At 25.6% G+C, this 25,614-nt stretch overlaps 19 protein-coding genes across 19 annotated transcripts in view, besides 1 other annotated feature; 8 read left to right on the top strand and 11 right to left on the bottom strand.

Annotated features, from left to right (window-relative positions):
• Positions 1-6, top strand: part of EHI_105230 (uncharacterized protein) — a gene marked incomplete at both ends in the record, with an annotated part of 911 nt that extends 905 nt beyond the window's left edge. Inside the window, one exon of the mRNA XM_001913637.1 lies at positions 1-6. This exon is cut by the window's left edge and continues 729 nt beyond it. Coding sequence (XP_001913672.1) covers positions 1-6 — 6 coding nt within the window.
• A 459-nt stretch (positions 7-465) lies between these two features.
• Positions 466-1,815, top strand: EHI_105220 (uncharacterized protein; the record flags this gene model as incomplete). The annotated part of the gene is made up of 1 exon (XM_642969.2): positions 466-1,815. The coding sequence occupies one exon, from the start codon at positions 466-468 to the stop codon at positions 1,813-1,815; it is 1,350 nt and encodes a 449-aa protein (XP_648061.2).
• A 164-nt stretch (positions 1,816-1,979) lies between these two features.
• Positions 1,980-2,981, top strand: EHI_105210 (uncharacterized protein; the record flags this gene model as incomplete). Its single annotated transcript, XM_648839.1, has 1 exon — positions 1,980-2,981. One exon carries the CDS (start codon positions 1,980-1,982, stop codon positions 2,979-2,981), a length of 1,002 nt encoding a protein of 333 aa, XP_653931.1.
• An 85-nt stretch (positions 2,982-3,066) lies between these two features.
• Positions 3,067-3,861, top strand: EHI_105200 (RNA recognition motif domain containing protein; the record flags this gene model as incomplete). The annotated part of the gene is made up of 1 exon (XM_648838.1): positions 3,067-3,861. The coding sequence occupies one exon, from the start codon at positions 3,067-3,069 to the stop codon at positions 3,859-3,861; it is 795 nt and encodes a 264-aa protein (XP_653930.1).
• An 86-nt stretch (positions 3,862-3,947) lies between these two features.
• EHI_105190 (uncharacterized protein) lies at positions 3,948-5,546 on the bottom strand (the record flags this gene model as incomplete). Its single annotated transcript, XM_648837.2, has 3 exons — positions 3,948-4,231; positions 4,293-5,324; positions 5,399-5,546. The coding sequence occupies 3 exons, from the start codon at positions 5,544-5,546 to the stop codon at positions 3,948-3,950; spliced, it is 1,464 nt and encodes a 487-aa protein (XP_653929.1).
• Positions 5,547-5,669: 123 nt separating this feature from the next.
• EHI_105180 (40S ribosomal protein S26, putative) lies at positions 5,670-6,127 on the bottom strand (the record flags this gene model as incomplete). The annotated part of the gene is made up of 1 exon (XM_648836.2): positions 5,670-6,127. One exon carries the CDS (start codon positions 6,125-6,127, stop codon positions 5,693-5,695), a length of 435 nt encoding a protein of 144 aa, XP_653928.1. The 3' UTR covers positions 5,670-5,692.
• A 248-nt stretch (positions 6,128-6,375) lies between these two features.
• EHI_105170 (uncharacterized protein) lies at positions 6,376-8,136 on the top strand (the record flags this gene model as incomplete). Its single annotated transcript, XM_645272.1, has 1 exon — positions 6,376-8,136. One exon carries the CDS (start codon positions 6,376-6,378, stop codon positions 8,134-8,136), a length of 1,761 nt encoding a protein of 586 aa, XP_650364.1.
• Positions 8,137-8,185: 49 nt separating this feature from the next.
• EHI_105160 (uncharacterized protein) lies at positions 8,186-8,613 on the bottom strand (the record flags this gene model as incomplete). Its single annotated transcript, XM_648833.1, has 2 exons — positions 8,186-8,326; positions 8,392-8,613. The coding sequence occupies 2 exons, from the start codon at positions 8,611-8,613 to the stop codon at positions 8,186-8,188; spliced, it is 363 nt and encodes a 120-aa protein (XP_653925.1).
• An 88-nt stretch (positions 8,614-8,701) lies between these two features.
• Positions 8,702-9,817, bottom strand: EHI_105150 (uncharacterized protein; the record flags this gene model as incomplete). The annotated part of the gene is made up of 1 exon (XM_645270.1): positions 8,702-9,817. The coding sequence occupies one exon, from the start codon at positions 9,815-9,817 to the stop codon at positions 8,702-8,704; it is 1,116 nt and encodes a 371-aa protein (XP_650362.1).
• Positions 9,818-9,916: 99 nt separating this feature from the next.
• EHI_105140 (40S ribosomal protein S15a, putative) lies at positions 9,917-10,309 on the bottom strand (the record flags this gene model as incomplete). Its single annotated transcript, XM_648830.1, has 1 exon — positions 9,917-10,309. The coding sequence occupies one exon, from the start codon at positions 10,307-10,309 to the stop codon at positions 9,917-9,919; it is 393 nt and encodes a 130-aa protein (XP_653922.1).
• Positions 10,310-10,479: 170 nt separating this feature from the next.
• Positions 10,480-12,228, bottom strand: EHI_105130 (protein kinase, putative; the record flags this gene model as incomplete). The annotated part of the gene is made up of 1 exon (XM_648829.1): positions 10,480-12,228. One exon carries the CDS (start codon positions 12,226-12,228, stop codon positions 10,480-10,482), a length of 1,749 nt encoding a protein of 582 aa, XP_653921.1.
• A 236-nt stretch (positions 12,229-12,464) lies between these two features.
• On the bottom strand, positions 12,465-13,445 carry EHI_105120 (uncharacterized protein; the record flags this gene model as incomplete). The annotated part of the gene is made up of 1 exon (XM_648828.1): positions 12,465-13,445. The coding sequence occupies one exon, from the start codon at positions 13,443-13,445 to the stop codon at positions 12,465-12,467; it is 981 nt and encodes a 326-aa protein (XP_653920.1).
• A 524-nt stretch (positions 13,446-13,969) lies between these two features.
• On the bottom strand, positions 13,970-15,066 carry EHI_105110 (ENTH domain protein, putative; the record flags this gene model as incomplete). Its single annotated transcript, XM_648827.1, has 2 exons — positions 13,970-14,945; positions 14,993-15,066. The coding sequence occupies 2 exons, from the start codon at positions 15,064-15,066 to the stop codon at positions 13,970-13,972; spliced, it is 1,050 nt and encodes a 349-aa protein (XP_653919.1).
• Positions 15,067-15,414: 348 nt separating this feature from the next.
• On the top strand, positions 15,415-15,576 carry EHI_105100 (uncharacterized protein; the record flags this gene model as incomplete). The annotated part of the gene is made up of 1 exon (XM_648826.2): positions 15,415-15,576. One exon carries the CDS (start codon positions 15,415-15,417, stop codon positions 15,574-15,576), a length of 162 nt encoding a protein of 53 aa, XP_653918.2.
• A 1,024-nt stretch (positions 15,577-16,600) lies between these two features.
• On the top strand, positions 16,601-18,040 carry EHI_105090 (importin alpha, putative; the record flags this gene model as incomplete). The annotated part of the gene is made up of 1 exon (XM_648823.1): positions 16,601-18,040. The coding sequence occupies one exon, from the start codon at positions 16,601-16,603 to the stop codon at positions 18,038-18,040; it is 1,440 nt and encodes a 479-aa protein (XP_653915.1).
• Positions 18,041-18,479: 439 nt separating this feature from the next.
• Positions 18,480-19,349, top strand: EHI_105080 (zinc finger protein, putative; the record flags this gene model as incomplete). The annotated part of the gene is made up of 1 exon (XM_648821.2): positions 18,480-19,349. The coding sequence occupies one exon, from the start codon at positions 18,480-18,482 to the stop codon at positions 19,347-19,349; it is 870 nt and encodes a 289-aa protein (XP_653913.2).
• Positions 19,350-19,806: 457 nt separating this feature from the next.
• Positions 19,807-19,934: a repeat region.
• Positions 19,935-19,976: 42 nt separating this feature from the next.
• EHI_105070 (uncharacterized protein) lies at positions 19,977-20,936 on the bottom strand (the record flags this gene model as incomplete). The annotated part of the gene is made up of 1 exon (XM_648819.1): positions 19,977-20,936. The coding sequence occupies one exon, from the start codon at positions 20,934-20,936 to the stop codon at positions 19,977-19,979; it is 960 nt and encodes a 319-aa protein (XP_653911.1).
• A 2,553-nt stretch (positions 20,937-23,489) lies between these two features.
• On the bottom strand, positions 23,490-24,539 carry EHI_105060 (geranylgeranyl pyrophosphate synthase, putative; the record flags this gene model as incomplete). The annotated part of the gene is made up of 1 exon (XM_648818.1): positions 23,490-24,539. The coding sequence occupies one exon, from the start codon at positions 24,537-24,539 to the stop codon at positions 23,490-23,492; it is 1,050 nt and encodes a 349-aa protein (XP_653910.1).
• Positions 24,540-25,566: 1,027 nt separating this feature from the next.
• The window catches only part of EHI_104950 (epsin-2, putative), a gene marked incomplete at both ends in the record, with an annotated part of 881 nt that continues 833 nt past the window's right edge, over positions 25,567-25,614 (bottom strand). Inside the window, one exon of the mRNA XM_001913636.1 lies at positions 25,567-25,614. This exon is cut by the window's right edge and continues 634 nt beyond it. Within this exon, the coding sequence (XP_001913671.1) occupies positions 25,567-25,614 (48 nt within the window).

Raw genomic sequence — 25,614 nt, 5'->3', positions numbered from 1 at the left:
AACTAAAAATGTATTTAAAACAAAAAGAGATGATTCATCCACGATATTACTCATATGAATATTATGAAGATAATCCAAATACAACGTCAATATGCTCAGATGATTCGTCTTTTAGTTTGTCAAGAATTATTTGATGAAATAAGAAAATAATTAAATAATCGAACAGTTGATAATGGTGGATTTATTCCCCAAATTCAAAGCTTTAAGAATTTAGTGTCATTGAAATTCAACAATACTGAACTCAACCATTTGGATGAACTTATATCACTTCCACTAACTCTATTAGACGTTTCTAACAACCAAATAAATTCATTATCTCCATTGATTCATCTTACTACACTTAAATTTCTTAATGCATCATCAAACCCTATTTTATTTATCCCTCCCTTACCAGAGCTTAAATCACTTTGTCTTGTCAATTGTCCATTAGAAGATAACAAACAAACAATAAGATCGCTCTATAAAATGACAACATTAACATGCCTAGAACTTCCACGTTCTACTCATACAAAGTTAGTAGATCCAAGACAAGCTCTTCAAAGGACACGTTTTCAAAGAAGAAGAGGAAAATTATTTAAAACACAAAAAGAGTATTATGAAAGAATTAATAATACACCTGCACCATTACTGTTTGATAGTGATGTTTATATTAGAACTCTTATTTTATTTTTACCACTTCTTGTTGTATTTAATAAAGAGAGAATTGATGGAACAGTTAGAAGACTAGTTGCACAATCAGTTAATGATGAAGTATCAATTCCATTACAACATACTCCAATTCTTAACTACATCCACCATACTCCATTAGGTAAAATACAAAGAAATTATAGTTCATTTGTATCAGCATTATATGGATTTAATGAGACACCATTTAAACAATTAATGCCAGAAATTGAAGTTCCAAGACAGATAGAATATAATAAATGTATTCCAGGAAAACTTATTATAAGTTGTTTAAATGGAAAAATATATCTTTATAACCTTCAATCAAATACATCAACACAAATAAATTCTCCTTTTAATTCTTCACCATATGGGATTTGTTGGTGTTCACAAATGTCAATGGCAAATAATTGTATTATTGGTAGTGATACAGGAAAGTTATGTTATTATGATTTTTCAAAAGGAAAAGAACCATTATTAACAATAGATAATTTAGAACGAATAACTTCTGTACATCTTAATTGTAATTGTTCAAAATTTATTACTTCAGGATTTGAAACTAATGTAAATCTTTTTGATTTTGAAACACATCAATTAGAACGTGTTTATGGATCTTTACATAATGAAAATGTTAATGTAGCAAAGTTTTCTAATACCAATCCATTTTTATTTACAACATGTTCGTTTGATTCTTGTGCAGCAATATGGGATCTTAGAACAGATTGCTCTATTCCAGTAATACAATATACTGGAGAAACATTATTAGTAACAACAATATTCTCAGAAAATGATTTAAATATTCTTATTGCTGGTTGTGATAATTATGTTGAGTCAATTGACCTTAGAGCTCAAAAAGGAATAAAAATGCAATTAGAACGAAGATGGGATAATAATTCATTTTGTCGTGGTTATTATTGTAATGGAGGAGAATCTGTTGTTGTTAGTAATTCACATGAACAAACACTCCATATAGCAAGAACATATGATGGTAAAAGAGTTATTGATTGTCATTGTGATAACATTAATAATCAATATAATTTTGATGGTGTTATTACTGTTAGGTGTGATCCATTTAATGACTTTGACTTTAGTTTAGTTATGAATAATGATTCACTAACTCAACTTGGGTTATTCCATTGCCAACTAGTCTAGCTAATTGACACTCAACACAATAATTTAAATGATATTGAAACTTTTGTTTGAAAAGAAACAAAAAGAAAACCATTCAGAAAGTCTATTTTGAGAACTTATTTCCATTAACAAAAAGTGACAAGTCATCGTGATTGTACAAAAAAGAACTTACTAATCATTTCATTATGTCTGATTTTACTAACCTTATTTATGAATTTCCAGCTGTGTCAACAAAAATGGAGAATATTGTCATTCTCACTAAAGCTTATATTGCTTATTTTAAAGAACGAGCTAGTTTAGAAAATGAATATGGTAAAGGTATTCATACTCAAAGTACTGTCCCAATGAAAACTTCATTATTTAATAAAGAAAATCCTGTTGATAAAACTGAATCTACTTTAAAGGCTATGCTTGAAACAATTAATAGTGAGAGTGAAAAAATTGGTCAAAAACATCTTGAAACAGCTAGTAAAATTCTTAATGAAATTGTTAAGCCATTAGAAGCACTTGTTAAAGATATTGAAGTTGGAAAAAAGAAACTTATTAATGATACTAATAAAAGCATTAATAGTCATAATGCTTTAGTTACTGCTGCTGAAAAAGCTAAAGTTAATTATAAAAAAGCTGTTACTGAACATAAGAATGCTGTTGAAGCAGGAAAAACACTTGAAGGACCAGCTCAAGAAAAGAATAACATTAAAATTGGACAATTAGATGCTAAAGTAAAGAAATTAGAAGCTGACTATCGTGCTGCTGTTGATAAAGCTAATACTACTAGAGAAGTATTATATCAAACAGAACTTCCAGAGGTTCTTAAGGGTTGTCAAGAATTAATTTCTAAACATTATGAAACATTTAAAGCAGTACTTGACCAATTTGTTGTTACTCACATTGAATTATCAACTATTATAGCCGATGTTTCCCAACGTTTAAGAGGAAATATGGAACATGTTTCTTATGAAGCTGACCTTGAAGAATTTATTAAAGCAAACCTTAATGTCCATGAAATTAAAAACATTGAGCTTGAACTTGAAGAAGCAACTGCTCCAACTGAAGAAAAGAAAGAAGAAACACCAGTTGAAGAAGAGAAGAAAGAGGAAACACCAATTGAAGAGGAAAAGAAAGAAGTTCCAACTGAAGAAGAGAAGAAAGAGGAAACACCAGTTGAAGAACAAAAAACTGAATAAAAACCCAATTTTAATTCAATTTTTAAATGATATATATCACAGAATTTCTGAGGGTTGAACGAAAACTATAAAAAGAAGTAAAAAGATGTCTTTTAAAAAGCACAACAAAACGAAGAAAATAAATGAAGAAATAAAGAAAAAAGAAGAAGATAATAATAAAAAAGAGATTGAAACTAAACCAAAAAAAGAAAGACCTCAAGTTGGTGTTTCAGATAAGAAGCTATTTGTCATTGGATTACCAAAAGATTATAGTAATGAAGAATTTCAAACACTTATGGGAGAAGTTGCCCCAGTGAAAAAAGCATTTATAATAACAACACATGGATCTAAAGAATGTACTGGAAATGGATATGCAATTTATGGAACTATTGAAGATGCACGACTTGCTAAAAGGAAATTAAATAGAAAAAAAATTAAGAAAGGAAAAGAAATAAAAACAATTTATGTTAAATTTGCTGATAAAAAATTACGTGATGAAAAAGAAACAGCTATTCTTACAAAAAGAAAAGAAGAGAAACCATTTGAAGATTCATTTAGTAAGCAAACTAATGAAGAGAAAAAAGAATTAGAAATTAAACAAGTAGAAAAAGAAAGTTCACAAACTTCTTCTGAAAGAACAAAGAGAATATTGGAAAATGTATTAGATGAAATTGATAATGGACAATTAAATCAACAAAGTGATGATGATGAAGAACTCAAAATGACAAGAACAGAACGTGAGGCTAAAAAGAAATTAGCTAAAGGTCAACTTAAACGAAAACAACAATTATCTAAATTAAATGAAGAGTGTGATGGACATATTCGATTTGAGTCTTATAATGAAAAGAAACCCAAACAATTTAAAAAACATCAAAAACAATCAAAAAGATATACCAAATGATTGAATTAATTTTTTTATTGTTATAATATAAGGTTCGTTATTATGTTTATTAAAAAAAAAGAATTATACAATAGTTAACAAATTAATTAAATAAAAGTAAATGTACCACATTCAAACTTTATAAAACCAGAACAAACAAGATATACTGATGTTTTGTCATTAGGTTTTATTGTATGTAAATCAGTTAAAAGTGATAATGAATTAAAAGGAGTTGATGTAGAAATAGAAGGGAGAGAAGGGTCTGTTATTAATGAAGGATTTATACAATTCCATGGTAATCTTGTTGTTAATAAAAAGTTAATTTGAGAAGTTGTATTAAGATTAATGACATTTTCTTTATTAAATTGATATAATTTACATTCTAACGAAGCTAAAACCAAATGAGTATTATTAAATGAAAATAATTATCTAATTTTTAAGAAATAACAAACGTTGAATTTTAATTAGAGAAAAACACAGAACTACAGCAATCATAAAGATTGTTGTAAGAATTTTAAATAAATGATAGAATGAAATATCATTACAATATTTAATAGTACATCCCCAAAAAAGTAATAATGTTGCCAAGTAAAATCCAAAAAATCTAATTAAACATGAACCATAGATAAAACTAATTGCAATAGCACAAACATTAATATTAAGAATAATAAAATAACTTAAATATAATGATTTTTGATAATTTGTAAATTCTTTTTCTTTAAACCAATTACCAATTTGTTTTTTCATTTCTTTAATAGTTTTTTTAGATAAATTTTGTTTAATCTTCTTTGGTAATTCTTCTGTAGATTGAATAATATTTTTAACAATGGTAGAATTAAATCGTTTCATATGTTGTGGCATTCTTGAAATAGAAATAACTCCAAGAACTGCTGTAATAAGTTGTGAACTTATAATAAAAGGTAATTCAGGAAATAATAGAATAGTACTAAGTGTTGATAATAATGTAATTATAACAAGAGGAAGTGTTATCTTTAAAGGTCCTAACATAAATGTAAAATCAAATTGTTGTTTATTTTCTTGTTGAATTATATTTAATGCACTAATAACTGCTTGTTTTGCTTCTTTAATTGTTGTTTCTTGTTTTGCTTTAATATCATTTAATATATTTTTTAATGTTTTTAATGATTCAATAATAACAGGAATTAATGCTAATGAATCAATAGATAATGTTCCATCAATTTCTTCATGAACAAGTTCAGGTACTACTTGTTGAAGTTGTTGTGCAATAAAACCTGAACGAATAGTTTCATCATTATTATATTTAAATGTACAACAAAAGATATTAACAATTTTATTTAATGCATTTTTTATTTTTTGAATATTATGTTTTTTTCTTTTGTCTGAACGTACAACAAAACCATTTTCTGTAAAAATTTCACCATAAATATGTAATTGAATTAATTGTGGTGTAATTTGGTCAATTGATGCAAAATTTTCTTCACCAAATATCTTAATTAATGGTTCTAAATATCATTTATTAATATATTTTTTTTTTATTCTTTTTTTAAATAATTAATTTAATTTATTTCTTACAAACGATAAATATATGTTAAGTCTTGTGGATATATTTGTTGAATAACTGTATTTGGAAAAATAAATCCATTAGTATTAAATAATTCTTGACTGTTATTATGTTGTTCTTGACTTTCATTCATACCAAATCCATCAGCATTAAATAAATACATTATTATTTATTATTATTTCTTCTATATTATGTAGATGTTTAATTTCTTTAAAAACCCTTTTTTTAATTCATTGTTTTATTATTCTTTATTTTCCTTTTTTTTTTTAAATTTGATATTTAACTTCCATTCCACACGATTCAATTAATTTATTGCAAGAATTTGAATGGTCTTTCTTTTTGGCTTGTAACCTTTGGTGCAGTAACTACATCAGCTGGAACTTCAACTTTAACAGCTTCTGTGGATGGTTTAACTGCTTGTTGTTTATTAGTCTTCTTAACAACTCTCTTTGGTGGAAGTCTATTTCTTCTGTCTGTTCTTGATCGAACTCTAACTACTCTTCCATGAATACCACATGAAACACAATACTCTAATTTCATATAAGTTTTTGGTAATTTATATTTGGTGAGTGCAGAGTTATCTGAAATATCACGGACTGCAGCTGCTTCAACAATGTTTTTAATTTGATATCTCTTGATGGCTTTATCTTTTGGGACACATCTTCCACAATGGCTGCATCTAACATTTTGAGTGTGTCCTCTTCCTTTCTTAGATCTTCCGTTATTTCTTCTCTTTGAAGTCATGCTATTAATATAAGTATTATTTATCTTTTAAATCTTCACTTTATTTTAAAAGTATTTAATTAACAACATACCCTCTGCAATGATTTAATTTTTTAGTTCTTTGGGGTTTTTAATTATTCTATATTTTTTATTATTTTTTTTATTCTTTTCTTTTTATTATTTCTGTCTTTTCAATTCAAAAAATTCTTTTCTCAAATCTCTCATTAAAAATTAAGATTTTCTTTTCATTTTCTTCTACTTAATAGCTGATGACTAACGTTGACCTTAATCAAATTTTTGATAATGGAGTAGATAGCATTATACAACTTATTAAAACTGACTTAGACCTTTCAATTAAATCAGAAATTATGCAAAGAATTGCTGACCAATGTCGTGATGATGAAAAGTTTAGACAAATTTATGTTAAAAAAGAAATTCTTGAATTTATTGTTGGTTTATTAAATTGTGACAACGAACATTCTGCTCTTCAGGCTTGTCGTTGTATTGTTAATTTAACATATTATAATGAACCAGCAAGAAATATATTACTTGAAATAGGAGGAGATAAATTAAAAAATATTTCACTTATTATTGAAGCATTTCCTAATTTAAGACTTGTTGGGATTAGTGCTTATGCCAATCTCTTTGAGTCATGTGAAAAATTACAAGAAATTCTTATCGATGATGGATTTAAAAAAGCAATTTCATTATGTATTAATGATTGTTATGAAACTGTTATTAGAACACTTAATAATTTGACTTCTACTAATAAAATGAATGAATGTTTTAAATCAACATTTTTTGTTGAATTATTAGATAAAACACCAAGTGACTTAGCTGATTCTGATTTTTCAGAAGTAGTTGAATATTTTATTTCAGTACTTTCATTTGAAGAGTTTAGAAAAGTCTTTTGTAAACATTCAGAAGCTATATTTAAGGGATATAAATCAGCAATTGATATTATTGTTAGTCCATTATTTCCAAAGAATGTTGATGAACAAGATTTAAATCAAGTATGTATGTCTATAAAATTAGTATTTGATTTATTTAATGCATTTTATCAATTTACAGAAACAGCAAAATTATATGATTCAATTATTGAATTAACATTAGCATATACTCTTCATGGAAATATTTATAAAGAAGATTATATTCCAGCACCTACTCAAAATCATACATGTGAAATTCTTTGTCATATTGCTACTGTAGAAGAATTTCTTTCACGTATTTGGGATAAACATAATGAATTTATTAAAATTGCATTTGAAACATCAAATAATTCAAGAATGATGGATATGCAAAAACATTCTATTGGTATTATACAATCATTCTCAACAAATAAGGAATATGTTTCAATTTTATTAAAAGAAGGAATTATGGAAAAATTAAGTTCAATTTTCAATGAAAATAATATGATGAATCAACCATTAATTTATAGGTCTCTTTCAGTTTTACAAAATTTCACAATTCTAGCAGAAGATAAAAATACTGTTTGTAATGAATTTGCTCTTAAAATGATTATTGTTACTTTTAAATATATGACAAATATTGTTATTCGTTATTCTGCTGTTCAAGCATTGAGAAATATCTTAAATTTTAAACCAGAATTTTCAGAATTATTAAAAGAAGAAGGACTCAATGCACTTATTGATGTTTGTCTTGGAAAAGATGAAGCACAAGAAAAAAAGGATCAACCAGATAAAAGAGTTAGATTTGAAGCTACTAGAATTTTAGTACGATTACTTAAAGAAAATAAAAGTATTAAAGAAACTCTTAAAAGAGATAGTGATATTTATTCTTGTTTATTGGAAAATTTAAGAACAGACTATGCAATTCTTATTAAAGAAGTTATGGAATTATTAATTGATTTCCATAACAATGGTATTATTTTACCAAACCAATTTAATCTTCAAGTTAAAGAAGTCGTTAAAGAAAAATTATCGACTATTTTAGCATCACCAAAAGACAATCAATTATTGAATAAAGATATTCTTGAATTATTTGAAAAATTCTTAGCATTTAAAGATTAACGTTAATTCAAGTACTTTTTATTAAAAGTTTTAATTAAAAAGTCTTTTATTAATTAAACAAATAATACAATATACAATATGATGTAATAATAATAAATAACAATGATGACATTAACACATCAATTCTATATTCAACAATTTCATTAAATCTATACAAAACACTTATTATAATAAATGAAATTATTACAAACTATTAAAATGTTAATTATTTTAAAGTTTTTAACATTCAAAAAGAAAAAAAAAATTAAAACAAACAATTATCATTTTATATATTAACGGATTAAATCGATTTTTATTATTTAAAAGTCGTTGACCAAAAAGTTTATCTTTTTGGTGATTAGATAATTCTAGTTGTTTCATTCTATTCTTATATTTTATTTCTTTTTTAAGAAGTTTAATATTCTCTCCTTCTAAACAATCACAACTTGTGTCATCATCATCAATTGGATCATTAAGGAAGTCAAGTTCTTCTTGCATTCTTGAAATTATGTTATTTAGTTATTTGATATTTTTAGGGTTTATATAAAAATTAGTCATAAATAACATTCTAAACCGTTTGTTATTTTTATGTGAATGGTGATGTTATATTATTCATAGAATTTATCATTGTTAAAACCATATCTTTATCAATTTCATTACATTTGATTTTTATTTTTCCTTCATTACTACTAACAGAAATGAGTTCTTTCTTTTCAAGTCTCGAAATACATGATTTAACAATAAATTCATTCCAATTTATTAAATCACTTTTTTTATATCTAATTCCATCAAGATATTTCATAATACTTTCATATCCATATTCTTCTTCTTTACATTTCATTATACAATATAATATAATTAATTCCATTTGACTACATGTATTTAATGTTGGGTATGATGAATTTGAAGTAATTAATTCATTTACTTTTTGATGACTTAATTTAATATCTTCTCCTTTTTCAATTCTTTCTTTTGTATTAAGTAAAATATTAAACATCATTCCAAGTGCTTTTCTAACATCACCATTTTGTAATGACATTTCAATTCTTTCATTAATAAAATAATCAAAGTCTTTTTTATTAAAAATTTCATATATCACTTCTTCACCAATTCTTTTTAATAAAATATTTTTAATTTCTTCTGATGTATATTGATAAAAATTATAATTAAATGTAACATTTCTTGATGCAACTCGAGAATGAAGAATTTGAGAATATTGACTATTATTTGAAATTAATATTAACATCATTAAGGGTGATTTATTAAATATCCAATCAAAAAATCTATATAATGGTCCTTCATCATTCATTAATACATCATATTCATCAATTACAATAATCCCATTTTTTATTTTATCTAATCTTTTTAATAACCTTTCCATAACTTTTTCTTCTGAACTACTTTTCTTTAATCCTCCAACTTTACGACATATATTAATAATACTTTTTTCTTTAATTGCATTGAAAAAGAATGTTGTAATTTCATTTTGATGTTTTTTAAGTAAGTATTGAACCATCATTGTTTTCCCTGTTCCTGGTGTTCCATTAATAAAAAGTATTCTAGTACATGGACTTTGAATAAATACATCAATATTACTTTCAATTCCTCTTTTTTGTTCTTCTCTTCCAACAATTTCATCATCAATTAATTCAAGTGCACTTTTTTTAATTCGAGCAAGTCCTAATGATACAATCTCATTCATTATTTCTGTATTATCGTTTTTGTAGTTTCTTTTTATTTAAAGTAAAACAAAAAAAAAAGAAAAATTAAATTCAGAAAAAATTCATTACGAGAAAATCATTTAGTAGAAAAATCCAAGAATTCTTCCTCCGGTATGTTTAGCTCTAGCTTCAGTATTGTCAAGAATACCATATGATGTGGTCAAAACAAGTGCTCCAAAGTGTCTTGATGGAAGTAAGTTAGCTTCCCATTTATCAAATTCACTAAGAGTAACATTGAATCTTGGTGAAATGACAGCACATTTATTAAGTCTTCCATTTAAGTTAACAACGATCTTTCCACTTCTGTGGGTATCAACGACAGTGTAGTCAGTAATGTATTGATGTTTCATCATAACGTTCAAAAATTCACAAATAACTTTTGAAGCTGGTCTGATCATAACTTGTCTTTTACCTTGTTTTTCAGCATTGGTAATTGATTTAAGAGCATCAGCAAGAACGTTAACTCTGACCATGAATTTCTCCTGTCAAATTTAAGTTCCTTTGTTTTTCCTAAGGGTTTTTTTTAAAAACAAATCTTATTAATTATAATTTGTTTATTATAATATTTTTTATGTTAATCTTTTTAAACTTTTAAAAACAAAATTAAAAAAAAGAATATGTGATATAAAACAAAATAAATGAATCAATCATCTTGAAAGAGTCTTCTTCTACAATCAGTTGGTTTTACTCTTGTAAAAGAAATATCTTTAGATTTTGATAAAACCATTAACATATGTTTTCCTGGATTTTTTGTTTTTAAAGAAATTTTTTTTAAAGAAGAGATGAATTGTTGTAAATTTTCTAAAGTATAAAAATTTACTGAAAATTGATCAAAAATATCATGTCTTTCAGTAGAAATACCGTTAATTGACCATTTTGGATAAGTAATTAATTGTAAGATACCTATCCATTCATTATTTTCATTTACACATCCAAGGTTTTTAAAACACATCCAAGGTACTTCTATTCTAATGATATTGTTATCATTTTTAAACTTAAATCTTAAGGTTAATTGAAAATTACTTTCTGATGATATTTTAATTGACCCTGTCCTTTTTGAAACTATAGTTGAATCACCATAATATAATATAAAACAACACCTAAACTCTCTTAGTACATATACCTTTCCTTCATGAAGAAATTCACTTTCCATTAATTTTAAGTGTCTTAATTCACTTGTTTCATTTTGATTTTTTACAAAATTTAATTTATTCATAGGAGTCATTGATTCCATTGACTGTTTAATTAATGGTGTTTCATTAACTTGAAGAATCTTTGTATAATCATTTAATATTTCTAAAATATCATTAAAATCTGGTCTTGAGTCATAATGATGAGCAAAACACATAGAAATTAAAGTAGCAACATCACTATCACATTGAACTGGTATTTTTGGTCTTAATATAATTTTGTCAGAAGAGACTTGATTCATTAAAGCAAATGGTTGTTGAAGAAGATTTGGAAATTCATAATAAGGACGATTATAATGTTTACAATAAACTACATGAATAACTTCCCAAAATACAATTCCAAAAGAAAATACATCTGACTTTTTCTTTTTATCAACTGGAAGTCTATTAAATAAAGAAACATCTATACTTTCTGGTGAACAATAACCTGGAGTTCCTCTTATTAAACGACTTGTTTTATGTCCTACTTCATTATCTGAAACAAAGAAAGAAAGACCAAAATCACTAATTTTAATACTTCCATTTTCACCAACAAGAATATTGTCTGACTTTAGGTCAAGATGTAAAATTACTGGAATATGTTCATGAAGATATCTCATTCCTTCTGCAATTTGTTTCATTATAGATAATCCATTTAATAATGAAATAGGACATTTATCAAGGTACATAGTTAATGTACCATTTGAAATATATTCAGTTAAAATAGACATAAAAGGAACATCAATACATGCCTTATAAAAAGCAACAATATTTGGATGTTCTAATTGACTCAAAATACTCATTTCCATCATAAACTGATTCATTTCTTCTTTACTTAAGTTTTGTTGTTTTAATACTTTAATAGCAACTCGTTGATATTTACAATTCTTTTCATGAGTTGATATTGATGATTGATAAACTTTTCCAAATGTCCCTTCTCCAACAACTTCTCCTCTTCTAATATAATCCGTAACTTCTTTATCACTAATTAAAGCGTTTCTTGATTGTAATGTTCCTATAGAATCATATGAATGAAGTAATGATATTTCTGTTGGCTCTTTTTCCAGAACTAATGTTTGACTTCCTTGTATTGGTAAAGTAGTTTGTAGTGACACTCTAGAATTTTGAAACAAAAGAGTAGTTTCAGGTGAAATTGGATTTTTTGGAACATTAAATTGGTTAGTGTCAGTACTAAATCCAGTTATATTTTGTTGAGGAAACATGACACTTCTTTGTTCTTCTTTTTCTTTTTTTTTATAAAATTATTTGTTATATATAACCAATTAAATCTAAATTATAAAATATTAATAAAAAGTATTATATTTTAAACTTCATAAAATCGTTTTTATCCAAAAAAAAACCAAAAAAAAGATAAAAATGAATAATCACTTAAAGTCGTGTAAACTGATGGAAATCAGGCTACTGTATTAAATTAAGATTCTTATTAAAAAAGCACAAATTACACATGAAGGTAATGGACTGAACAACTCATAGCCGCACCAATCCATTCTGGATTAGATTTAGACCAACATACATCATTAACTTCTCCATCAGAAGAGAATTCTAATAATGAATTTTCGTTTTGACTAGATGGTTTAATTACCCAAACCATAACCTTTTTATCAGTTGTTCCAATACATAACTCATTAGCAGAAGATGTTGACCAATCAATACAACTGACTTGATTTTGAGCAATTTTTAATTGAGTCATTGGTTCAAAAGGTTTTCTAGTATCCATAACAACTACCCTATCACCATATGAACTGAATGTAGCAATTCTAGTAGGGTCAGAAGAACTCCAAGAAAGTTTCATAAGGTCTGGTGCATCTTGTGATTGATATAATAACATAACAGGTCTTTCAGTACGAGTATCATTTAATTGGAGTAATCCTTGTTCTGAGGCAATACCATAAACATCAGGAGAATTAGGACAATACTTCATATCAAATATTTGTTTCTTACTTGGAATGGACCAAGCAAGACGCCTTGTTTCTACATTCCAAACACAACAAGTATTATCTAAATACCAAGTACATAATAAGTCTGGATTTTGATTACACCAGTCAAATCCACAAGACGGTAGTTGATATTTTTGATCAGTCATAGTAGCAGTAAGATTAATGTCATTTGAACTTGATAAACTGAATACACGTAATCCATCACCTGAAGTAACAAAAATATCATTATTAGAAATAGGTTTAGGTGAAAAATGAGCTGCTGTTGGTGTAAAGGGAAGGTCATGTACTGCAGGTGATAAAGTTTTTGAAATAGTATCACTTTGAACAACGTATTGTAAAATATGTAAATGAGATGTAATAGTATCAGTAAATGTTGTATAAAGACATCTCAAAGGGGCATTAGTAAAAGATGACCAACTAATTGACATAACAGGTGATTGAGCAACATAATATAAATGTCCTTGCTTAGGTTGCACTGTCATTGATTTTCTTTTTTATTTTTTTAGATTCAGTTTTAAATACCTGGATATATGTGATTTTGGTACCTGGATCTATTGTACTTCCTATTCTTTGTGACACTTTTCGAATCGTCATCTTAATTAGTTCAAAACTAGTTATATATTACAATTTTACTATTCTTTTATTAATCTCTTTTTATTTATAAAAGAACTAAAATATTCCTTTTCTTTTAATTTTTCTTTGATTCAGTAAAAAATAGGGTTTTTAGTTAAAATAATAATAGTGAGTCTTGGAAATAGTTCGTAAAGAAATTATAAAAATAAAGATTTGAACTATTAAATCATCTTTTGGTTTAATCCATTTCTATAGACTTAAAATAAACTTTTTTATTAAATTAACATCAAGCATTTATTATTCATTACATATTTTTCATGTTTTTATGAAAAACGAAAAAAATAAAGAAGTATTTTTATTTTATGAGACTTTGACTTTTATTTTCATTATTATGGAGAAAAATAAAAAAAATTTTCAAGTGATACATTATTAATTAGAGCTGTCCTAATGTTTTTTTGACTTGAGGTTGGGTTTGTTTTTGTTCTTTGGACTTGACTTGAAGAGAGTCCAATGTAAGAGAGTTAATATCAATACCTGTCTTCCAACTCTTCTTTTCATTTAATGACTCATCATTAAAAACAAATTCATTATTACTTTTAGGTTGTTGTTGAGTTGGTAAGACAATTGGTGTAGCAATATTAGAATTATCAAATGAAGCAAAAGGATCAACAGGTTGTTGATAAGATTGAATGTTTTGAGGTTGTTGTTGATAAGATTGAGTATTTTGAGGTTGTTGAATGGTAATAGTACTACTACAACCTCCTAATAAATCAAATATATTTAAATTTTGATTAGTATTAGTTTGTGAAGTTAAAATTGGTTCAGTTTTTGTTTGTTGAGAAATGGTATTACTCTTTTTTTCAGGGACAATAGTTGTATTGCCATTGCGCGGCTGTTCTTCTAACATATCAAATACGTTTTTATGTGTTTGTTGATAACGAGGAGATACCTCTGGTTTGTCTAATGATTCTGAAGAACTTTCAGACTCACCAGATACATTCTCTTTTAGAACAATTGATTTTAGTTCAACTTTCTTTCTAGTTTCATGAGTTTCAGTCATAGACGTTTTGTAATCAGATGAATATGCCTCTCCAAATATGTTTTGTTTTTCTTTTTCTGACATACTCCTTTTAGTCTCAAGTGCCTCATCATCACTAAGTAAATCAGTAATAGCTTTTGAACGTTCTCTAACATTAATTCCAACATCTTGTCCAGTTGACTCTTTTATTTTTTGGAATGAATGAAGTGTTTTAATTTCAATTTGCCTTCTTTTGAATCTCTCAACAGCTTCTGGTGTTCCATTTATTATTATATAATAAATTAGTAACAATGACTTGTAAATATGTCTCCAATATTTACCGTCATCACCTAGTCGTTGTAATAAGGTATCACAAACTAGTCCACATTCACTATAAAATTACTTTCTTATTTTTTGGCTTTAAATATAAAAACAAACTATTGATGAGTAAGTCTACAAATATTTCTGTACTGTTCTGGAGTAGGTCCATAGTTTTTATGGCTTGTTGCCATTTTAATATATTTTATCACAGCAGAATCATTTTTAAATATTATACTATGCCATTAAGATGTGCAACATAAAAAGGAAATAACAAGTCACAAACGTTGACATTCAAGGATTTGATGAATCTAGATTTTTTTGCACATTTTCATCCAATTTTGGCTTTCTTTTCTCCTCATCCACAAAAACTAAAATTTTTTAATGACTCTTGTTACTATTTGTGGTTGTTTTTAACAAACAATTAAAGTTGTTGAAATTGATAATAAAATTGTTTTATTTTAAGATTCTTTTCATTCAAGAAAAACAAAAAACTGATTTAAAAAAAAAAAAAAGTTAAACTCATAAGAATTTTTCTGAATATGTCAGTAATAACTAATGAAGAAGTTTTAATTAATGAAAATGATGAACAATTAGATATTCTTCAGAGAAAAAGTGCTGCCCTGAAGAACGCAACAAATACACTTTTAGATAAAGTTAGTGATAGTAATAAAAATATTGATGAAACTGTTTGTATTACTTAAAAGACTTTAAAAGAGAATTAATAGAAATAGGCAATAGAAATGAGAAGTTTAGTTGATTTAACAAATAGGAGTATTGAAGGAATTAGTAAAGTAGTTGGAGCGAAATTTACTTATAGACATTGTTTTTATTTAATTTGTGGATTAGTTGTATTACTTTTGATACTATACTTTATGTTCTTTAAAATGGATTGGTTTTCATCAAAAGTTGATATTGTTCCAACAGAACAAAATTAAGTAAAGCAAATATTTAACTTCAATTATTTTCTTTTATTTATTTTTTATGAGTAGCTGCTATTGTTATATCTCCTTTTTGCATGATCATAATAACTCCATTTGTTCCTTCAATAGTAATTATTGGAGAATCACTTTGTGTTAATTCTTTAGAACAGTTCATTACAGATTGGCTAAAACCACTACTTTTGGTTGGCATAATACCTTGAGCTTCAACACAAAGACCACGAGTGTCACTACAGACATATCCATCAAAATGAGATAGAAGTTCTTGATTAACAATTGTCGCTTCTAGATCATTCATTTCCAGTTTGATTTTTCAGATAATCTTTTCATTTGAAGAAAAAACTCATGAAAAAACACAGATTGAAAAGACATTCTTATTTAATCATACTCATTTCAGTAGAAAATCGAAGAAAGCAATAACTAATGGAGAAAGCAAAAGAGGCATTACCTTCTCTTCAATTATTTCTTGATTTATCAGTAATTAAACCAGTAACAAAACCAAATTTGCCTGATTCCTTTCGATTGAAAAAACATGTTTTGTCTCGAAGAAATTTGAAGAAATATGATGTTGATAAATCTTTAAATTTGAAAGATATGAATACAATCGCTAGAATATGGATAGATTCAATTCCAATAACAGAGAAACTACAGAAATCATTTTCTGTTTCCAGCCAACAAATAGAAATACCAATTGATTATCGTCCTCATGACAAAGAAGAGTAATTTAAAAACTAAATTCAATTTTTTTATTTAAAAAATTAAACTTAAATTTTCTTTTCTTAGTTAAATGACTAATCTTCGTGAATCTCTTCAGCGTAGTTTTTATATGTCTCTTGTTAATGAAAAACAAGCCCTCAGAAAATCAAAACGAGAAGAAATGTTGAATAAAAAACGGGTTATTGAAGAATCAACACAAAATACAGAAACTAAAGACATTTATAATGAAGCTTATATCCAAGCAGCACTCTATGAAGTGCAACAACCCACAACAAAAAATAGAACCATTGATGCTTTGTTTTGTTTACGAAATATTTCTCCAAAACCTGTTATGCCAAGTTTGATGAAACTATTAGACTCTCCTGATGAAAATATTGTTCATGACACGTTGACTGTATTTATTAATTGGAGTGGTACTGATTCAGCATTTTCTAAACAAGTTTTTACTCCAACAACTCTTCCAATATTTGTAAAGTTATTTGATAATTCAGATGAAAAAATTCAATCTCAAATCGCATGGATAGTTGGAAATGTTGCTTCAGAAGGAGGTGTGTATAAGCAGGTCTGTTACAATACATTTGTTGTTCGTCTTGCGAGTTTAATCAATCATTCACTTAGTATCACTACTGTGAGAGTTGTTGTTTTTGCAATTGTTTGTTTATTAGTTTCAAAACCATTATTAACTATAAAAAAAATGGAATCTTTGTTAACGCTATTGGTGTTAGTATTTGATTGTGCTGATTATCAAGTGTGTTCAGATATTCTAGGATGTTTTGTCATATGTTCTGAAGAGTCTGATGAGGAGATTTTAACTTTATGTTCACAATTTTTCAAGGATTTGTTCAAGGGATATCTCAAATGCACAACTAATCTTCTTTCAACAAAAGAAATGTTATTAGCAAAATATTTTATCAAATATGTTGGTAATTGCTTAAGAATGGAAGAGGACATGAGTCTTACTAAAGAAGTTGTAGAATTAAATTTCATTAAATGGATGCAAGATGTTGCTATGTTCATTCAAGATCCTTTAGTAAAAAAAAATTGTTTTTGGGTTATTAGTAATTTATGTTCAACAGAATATCCTAATATTTGTTCTATTATTAATAAAAAAGATTTAATGAATCAAGTTATGTTATGTATCAATACTGAACAAGACATTAATTGTAAAGCAATGGCAATACTTGCATTTTGTAATTTCTTTTCTGTTTGTGAGCAAGACCAATTTGAGAAATTATGTTCTAAATCTCTTTTCTTCTTAACTACAAATAGAATTCTTCAAGAGAGAGATCCTAGAACAACCAAACAAGCATTATTAGGTTTATACAGAATGATTCGTTTTATGATCATTAATGATATACCTTTTATAGAAATATTAGACACAACAGGATTGTATAATTCATTACATCGTCTTTATGAAACTGAGCTAGATGAAACTAGTAAACAATATATTGTAATGATATTGACTTATTATGAAAAATATGATACATCTGAAAATTTAGATGAAGAATAATTTATTAATTTATTTTGATGAGAAAATAATTTCAATTTTCACAATCACTAAGAAGTTGTTGTCGAATAATATTTCTCAACACTGATTCAAGAGCAAGCACTGTTGCTTTGATTTGAAGGTCATGACATTTTCCAGAATATTCCCTCTGAACTTTTTCAACATTATCTTGAATCTGTTGAGCAGAAAAAGAAAGGTCTAGTCTTAATAAATCAGAAATGCCAACAAATACTTCTTTATACCAATAATTAAATCTGGTGCTCTCTTCATTTGTTTTTAAGAAAACAATGATTGTCATAATTTATTTTTTACAGGAATATAATTTAACTATCTGAACCTTTTCATTTCAAAAAAAGAAAAACATCATTATTATTCAATACTTCTAAAAATAGAATAATGATTGATAATTTGATGAGATATTTCAATAGATAATATTTAATCAATGAATCTTAAAAAAAGAAAGTATTTGTTAATGAGTGGTTCACAAGAAACACTTGACATTGGAACAAAATGTCTTGGTTGTGGTTTAATGGACTTCCTTCCAATTAAATGCTCTTATTGTCATAACCCTTTTTGTAACAAATGTATCAAAACACATCAATGTGATAAAGCTAGAGAAGAGCTTCAAAAAGAAAAAGGGTCTATTCAATGTCCTATTTGTCAAAAATATATTCAGTTAGGTAAAGGAGATATTCCTGATGTTGTTATTAATAATCATATTGAGAATAATTGTAGATTAGAACCAAAAAAAGAAGGGTTTATCTGTAACCTTTGTGGAAAAACAGAGCTTGTTGAGATTGTTTGTGCAGGTTGTCATAAAAATTATTGTGTTGAGCACAGAAACCAATCAACCCATCATTGTGTTGCTCTAACACATAAAACTCAAACGTGTAATAAACCATCACCACTTTCTTTAACTAACTTTGTTTTAGAGAAATCTACTCTCTTCAAATCTCAAAAAAGTTACCCAACTCAACCTGTAAACAAACAAACATTAAGTGCCCAAAAGAAGGCGTTTATCTTAAAAAATGCTCTTGGAAATAAAACTGTACCATTCAATTGTAGATTATATTTTGAAGTTATACTACCAAATGAACAAAGAAAAGCATTATGGATAAATAAAAATTGGACTTGTGGTAAAGTGATTGATGTTATTTGTACTGAGTTTGGATTACCAAATACTAATTTAGTAAATTCACCAAAATATGGATTAGTAGATGAAAATGGAGAACAATTGAATACCACAATGGCTATGAGTAAATTAACTAATTTTTCAACGATAATGCTATTTTTAATGAAGGCTGAAGATTAAATTTATTGTTTTTCATTCTGAGATGTTGGTTTAATGATAAAGGCAATTATAATTGGATGACATGGGTAATTGAAAAATAAAACAAATAAGTACATAGTCCTATGATCATTCCTAATTTTACATGAATTGTTATTCCACTCCATAACTATTGTCTTAGTGACTATTTATTTTGTTTGGTTGTGAAAAACAACAAAAGTGTCTTAAAAACAAACAAAGAAAAATGAGGGTATGCCAGCAAATAATGAAAATAACATTCCAAGTAGCATTTCCATATTCTCATTTTCTGTAGCAATGACAGTATTCATGTCTCCAAACCATTGTTCAAGAACCATAGTATAAAGGTTTTGAAAATTAATTTCATTAGGTATAAAAGGTATCATAATGAGTTTAATAAGAAAAGAAGATTAAAATTTTTAGTTTTTTCGTTTTGTTATACTTATTTGAAAAGAAAATGAGATAAATGGAGAAGGTTTGAAAAAAAATTTATTAGAAAAAGAATAAAATATGCTGAAGAAATAAGTTGATTCACTACTCAACATGATGAAAACCTAAATTTTATGTAAGTCATAGTTGATTATTTTCTTTGAAAAGACAGATAAACCAATAAAAATGGATTATAACAAGAATTTAATCTTCATTGATTAATTCTTCTTCATCACCAATGCAAGTAAAACACATTCCCCAACTTCTAAAATAATTTCTCCAACGTACAATTAAAGAAACATCGTTAGCATAATACAAACAATTAACAAATCCCAATAAAGGAATAGTGAAGCAATGGACATATTCCATCCAGAAAGGTGGTGTTATTTTAAATAAAGGCAATAGTCTATTAAAGAATGGAACAATCCAACAAACAATATAAAGAAATGGATATATAGCCATTTTTCTTACTAATGAAACCATTTCATAAGATTGAACATCATCATTTTTGTTATAAGTAAATAAATAACGTAATTTCATATTTTTGTTAGTTATAATAATCTTTATAATAATTGCTGCATAAATGATAATAACAAGTATTGCAACAACTGCAACAAATATATATAATGTAAAGAAATCCCAATATTTACTTATTGTAGTACACCAAATATCACTTTTTCCATAATTATTTACTGGAATAATACTTAAAACTAAACTAGTTCCCCAAACAAATATATTTGAACAAACAAAATAATTCTTTTTAATTGAACTATTTTTGATAAAATAGGACATACCGATATGTCCTCCAATAGCTAAAATCCAAAAACATTGACTTAAGTCGGTAAATTGTAAAACACTGGCAAAAAACTTACATGTATTGTCTGCTACCATTTGTGATGTTTGAAGAATAAATAACGTCGCTAAAACAACACATTGGTTCACAAATGAACAACATAATAAACAGAAAATCATTTGGTTTGATATTCCTTTAGACAATAATCGAAGATACACCATTGAATAAGCAACAAACAATGTACTAGTTAATGATAACGTTGATGTGAGTGTATTTTCAACTAATAATGCAATTGATTGTGTAAGGTTTAGTGAAGGAGAAGATCCCAGAACAAAAGAAATCAAAAGACTAAATACAATCCAATGTATCATTCTTTGAACTATGAATGTATTTTTTATTTTTAAGTTTTTATTTTTTATCATTAAAATTTTTCCTTTTTTTTGACTGTTTTACTAAATTATAAAGTTAAATAATTCTCAAATTATTGTTGTTTAATATTCCTTCAAAATAAATAATACTGAATTTTTATTCTGTTGATCATTTCATTTACGTAATTCTATTAAAACTAAAGAAAGATAAGTCATATAATTCAAAAAGAAATTCATTACTAAGAGTAGTACATTTATTATAATAAATACAATGTATTTGAGTGGTAATAAAAACTTTATTATGTTTTTGATTTGAAAAAGAATATATAATTTTCAATATGATTTAATAAGTCATCAAACTAATATTATTTTTAATTTAAAATAATATCATTGAATTGTATTATTTACAAGAAGTGAAAGACTATAGTATTATCTTATCAAAGACACTGTATTTTTTGAAAGGCATGTAATACAAAAATAAATGTACTTTAGAAAATGAAAGTTTATGTCTATCGGATAAATAGTATATTTAATTGTATTTACAATAGTTAGAGACATATATAGTTATATCTATTTGTCATGTAAATATGAAAAATCTTATTTTTATTCTTCCAAAATAAATTTAATATATTTAAAGATTCTCTACTTTACCAATCCAATTAAAATATAAAATAGTAACAAAATATAAGATGTAATAAATGAAAAAGAACATAAATATATTAATTAAATACATACTAGAAATGATAGCAGGTTATTGACTTTAATATTTTATTTTAAATTAGTCAATAAATACAGAATGAAGGCAAGTTTAAATTTAGAGACATAAATATAATTATGTTAAATTATATATTTTTGGTATGATCATTATTTATATACTAGAATGGAGTTATCATTATAGTATTAGTGAATAATCTATCGCCATATATGAATAATTTAAAATAACTATTATATCCAATATTTGTGTATATAATTAGAATAATATCAAATACCTTATATAGTCATCGAATAATAAAATCAATATTCAAATTATCAGAACATATAATTATTCAATTCGAATATCATTTCTGTCATTTTTAAATGATGGCATTGTTTTTTTTTTCAAATCAGTTTCTTGATTATTTGTTGGTGAATAAAAGAAATAAGAAAAGAAAATAAAATCATAGAGTCAAATATAAAGTATAATAAAGAGTTATCTTAAATCTATAAAGAAATAAATGATAGAAAGATGATGGATGATAAAAATATGAAGATTTTCTGACGTAATAAAATAAAGAAAAAGAAATAATAAGAGCATATAGAAAATGGAATGATGTTAGAAGAAAAGAAAATAAAAAGTTTAACATATCTTTATAAACAAAATCAAGAAGAAGCATTAAAAAGTAAGGAAAAAGAGAGGAAGAAGAAATTGAGACGGTGGAAAGACGTTATAATTTTAAATGATAAAACAAAATCAATAAAAACAATATTTAGAAGTTATAGTAAGTATTTAAAAAATAGACTAATAAACAAAAAAGGAAAAATAACATGAATAAATGTCTAAACGGTTGTAAGAAATCTAAGAAAAGTCAGCAAGATAAGAACAAAGGAAAAAACAGTGGAAGAATACCAATAAAAACTAATAAAAAGATGTTTCACAAAAAGAAATATAATGAGCAATATATCTTTCAAGAGAGGAAGAATGGATAAATTAAAAAAAAAGGAATTAAGAAGAAAGATAATTGACTTAAAACACTCTTGATATTCTTAGATTGTGCTTTAAATTATTACAAAAAATTATTAATTATATCAAACATTTTACAAAAAATCTTTTTCAAATACAAAAACATACTTAAAATCAACACAAATCAATATGTTTAATACAGGACATGGTAAATAATATTTTATATTATTTAGTACTCTCAGTTTATAACAATTAAATTTCTTAAAAAGTTAATTATTAATGTGAGTTAATATTTTAAGTACTGAGAAGTAATTTTTTTCGTTTTTTCTACTCATTTAATAACCAAAAATATTTTTGTTTATTTAAGTTGATACACAACTTAATACTAATAGAATTGGAAATAACATAACAATATTCAAAATGAAATAATAAGGATTGTTATAATGATAATATCAATATATTTGATGGTATTAATGATTGTATTAATTTAGAAAATGGTGTTAAAAGATTCAATGAATATGAATAATTTCATTTTAAACTAACTCCTTTGAAGCATTATTCAAGAATATTATTTAATAATATTGAAGCATTTCATATTTATAATGAAGATAATGAAATATTAAAAAGAATAGAATATTGAAAGACAGTGAATATATTATTGAATATATCATAAAATAAATTTCTTAGAACCTTATTCAGTCAATACATTGACTTGTAAATATTTATAAGAAAAAACACTTTTGTGTCATGAAGTATGAATAAAATGTTTATCACAACTTTATAAATTGTATTGAATTTTATTGTGTTTTATTCAATTAAACTCTTAATTAGATTAGTTGTTTAAAAACAACAATAGTATATTAAAAGAAGAAAAGAATCAAGTTATTTTTATTAACTCAATGTAACAACAAATCAGTGATTTGTTTTAAATATGAAAAACCATCTTCTTTGAGTTGAAGTTGTTTTAATGCATCAAGTGCCTTTTGGTGATGTTCCTTAATTTCTTGTCTAACAACTTCACTTGGTTTTCCTCTAAGAATGTTCAAGAATTTAGTAAACGCTTCTTGGTTGTCAAATGCTTTTTCATTTAATTTCAAAATTCCTTCTACAAACTCTTTCTCTTCTTTACTCAATACTCCTTCTTTTAATGCAGTCCATACAACTGCTGTTTTCTTTCCTTCTTTGATATCGCTTCCCATTTTTCTTAACTTACCATTTAATGGATCAATATCAAGTAAATCATCTCTCATTTGGAATGCAATTCCAAAATGTTCTCCCCATTCCTTTCCAAGTTCAATATCATGTTCTGATCTACCAGCTAATGTCAATCCAATGGAAGCAGTTGTCTTAAAGAAAATGGCAGTTTTCATAATAATATTTAAGTTATACTCTTCTACAGTATTTAAACCACTCATATCAAGTATTTGTCCATAGTTTAATACACTAAATAATTCTAACACCATTTCTGCTATATTAGTTCCAGACTCTAAACAAAGTCGTTGTGCCATTGAATAAAGAATATTGCCTGTCATAATAGCAAGGGAACTAGCATAGGTAGTACCACGAGACATAAATAAAAATTTTTCTGTTTTGACATCTTCTTTATTTCTTTCAATGTATTTATCATAAAATGTCTTTACTATTGTTGGTGCATTTCGTCTCATTTCATCTTCATCCATTATATCATCATGTGCAAGTGTAGAGTCATGTAATAACTCCATTGCACATGCTGTACGAATTATGTTCTTTTGTTCTTCAATCTTTCCTCCTCCTCCAATGAAGAACAAAAGTAAGCTTAATGGTCTGAGTCTTTTACCTGGTCCCATAACAAATTTCTCCATTATATCAATACATTCTGCTTGAAATTGATGACAAGTACTTCTTTTACGTTCTTCTTCAAAAATCTCTTTTAATTTTTCTTCAACAAGTAATACAAGTTGTTCCATTGATTAACAAGATTAGATTATTATCATTAAATATCTTTATTATCTTAATCTGGTAATAACAAAAATAAAACAAAACGAAAAATTAAATTGTTTACTTTTACCCCCTTTTTATTAGTTAGTTTCTTTATAAAATAGCATAATTAGTCTTCACAGAAAATAAAAGGAATAAGGAGTTGAATTTAATGAAACAGATATATGTTTAATTTTACACTTAATTAATTCAATGATTTGGTGTTGGTTATTAATGATATTCTATTTTCTTACAACAAAAATAGTTTTGTTGTTTTAACAAACCATTTTGTTGTTTTTTTTAGTTTTTATTATTTAATGGTTAATCTGAAATTTATTTGACAATTTTCTCATTATATTGAAGACAAATTCCATGTTGGAGTGGTAAACTAAAATGAATAATCAAATGATGGAAATGTTAATACAGTGAATCAAGAATTGAATGAATTTATTTATAAATTTGTTGAATCATTAACATTTTAATTTTATTGTATCACAAAATTGATTCATTCAAATTGTTTATTTACTAAATAAAATATTTATAAATGAAGAAATAATAGTATGACAAACAATACATATTGCAATATTCATAAAATAAACACTCAATGAGTGATTTGAATATTAGTTACATAATAATTTGCTATTGATTATTGAATAAAAAATCGTAATTTGAATAATTCATAACCAATGTCAGTTATTCATTAAACAAATAAACAATAAATTTAATACCTTTTAAATAGAACAAATAATCATATTTATTTTATAATTAAAATAATAAGAATATAACAAGAAAATCATTCACTCTATGAATAGTCATGAATAATAATTATTTTAATTTAATAAAAGTAACAATTTGTACTTATTTTATTTCAATTTCATTGAAATAGTATTTTAATATATTTATAATTGTTTTTAAAGAATTAGATTCATTTGTTCATTTAAACCAATATTATTCAAGTTTATATTTTCTATCAATATAATTATTATTATTCTTGCTATTATATTATATTATTTTGTTTTATTTCATTCTTGTTTTATTCATTGATGTGATTAATATAAAAGAGAT

Source organism: Entamoeba histolytica, genomic scaffold (assembly GCF_000208925.1).
Source record: "Entamoeba histolytica HM-1:IMSS scf_1104750517881 genomic scaffold, whole genome shotgun sequence".
Lineage (NCBI taxonomy): Eukaryota > Evosea > Mastigamoebida > Endamoebidae > Entamoeba > Entamoeba histolytica.
Note: the sequence above shows the minus strand (reverse complement) of the source record. Positions and strands in the feature narration are given on the sequence as shown.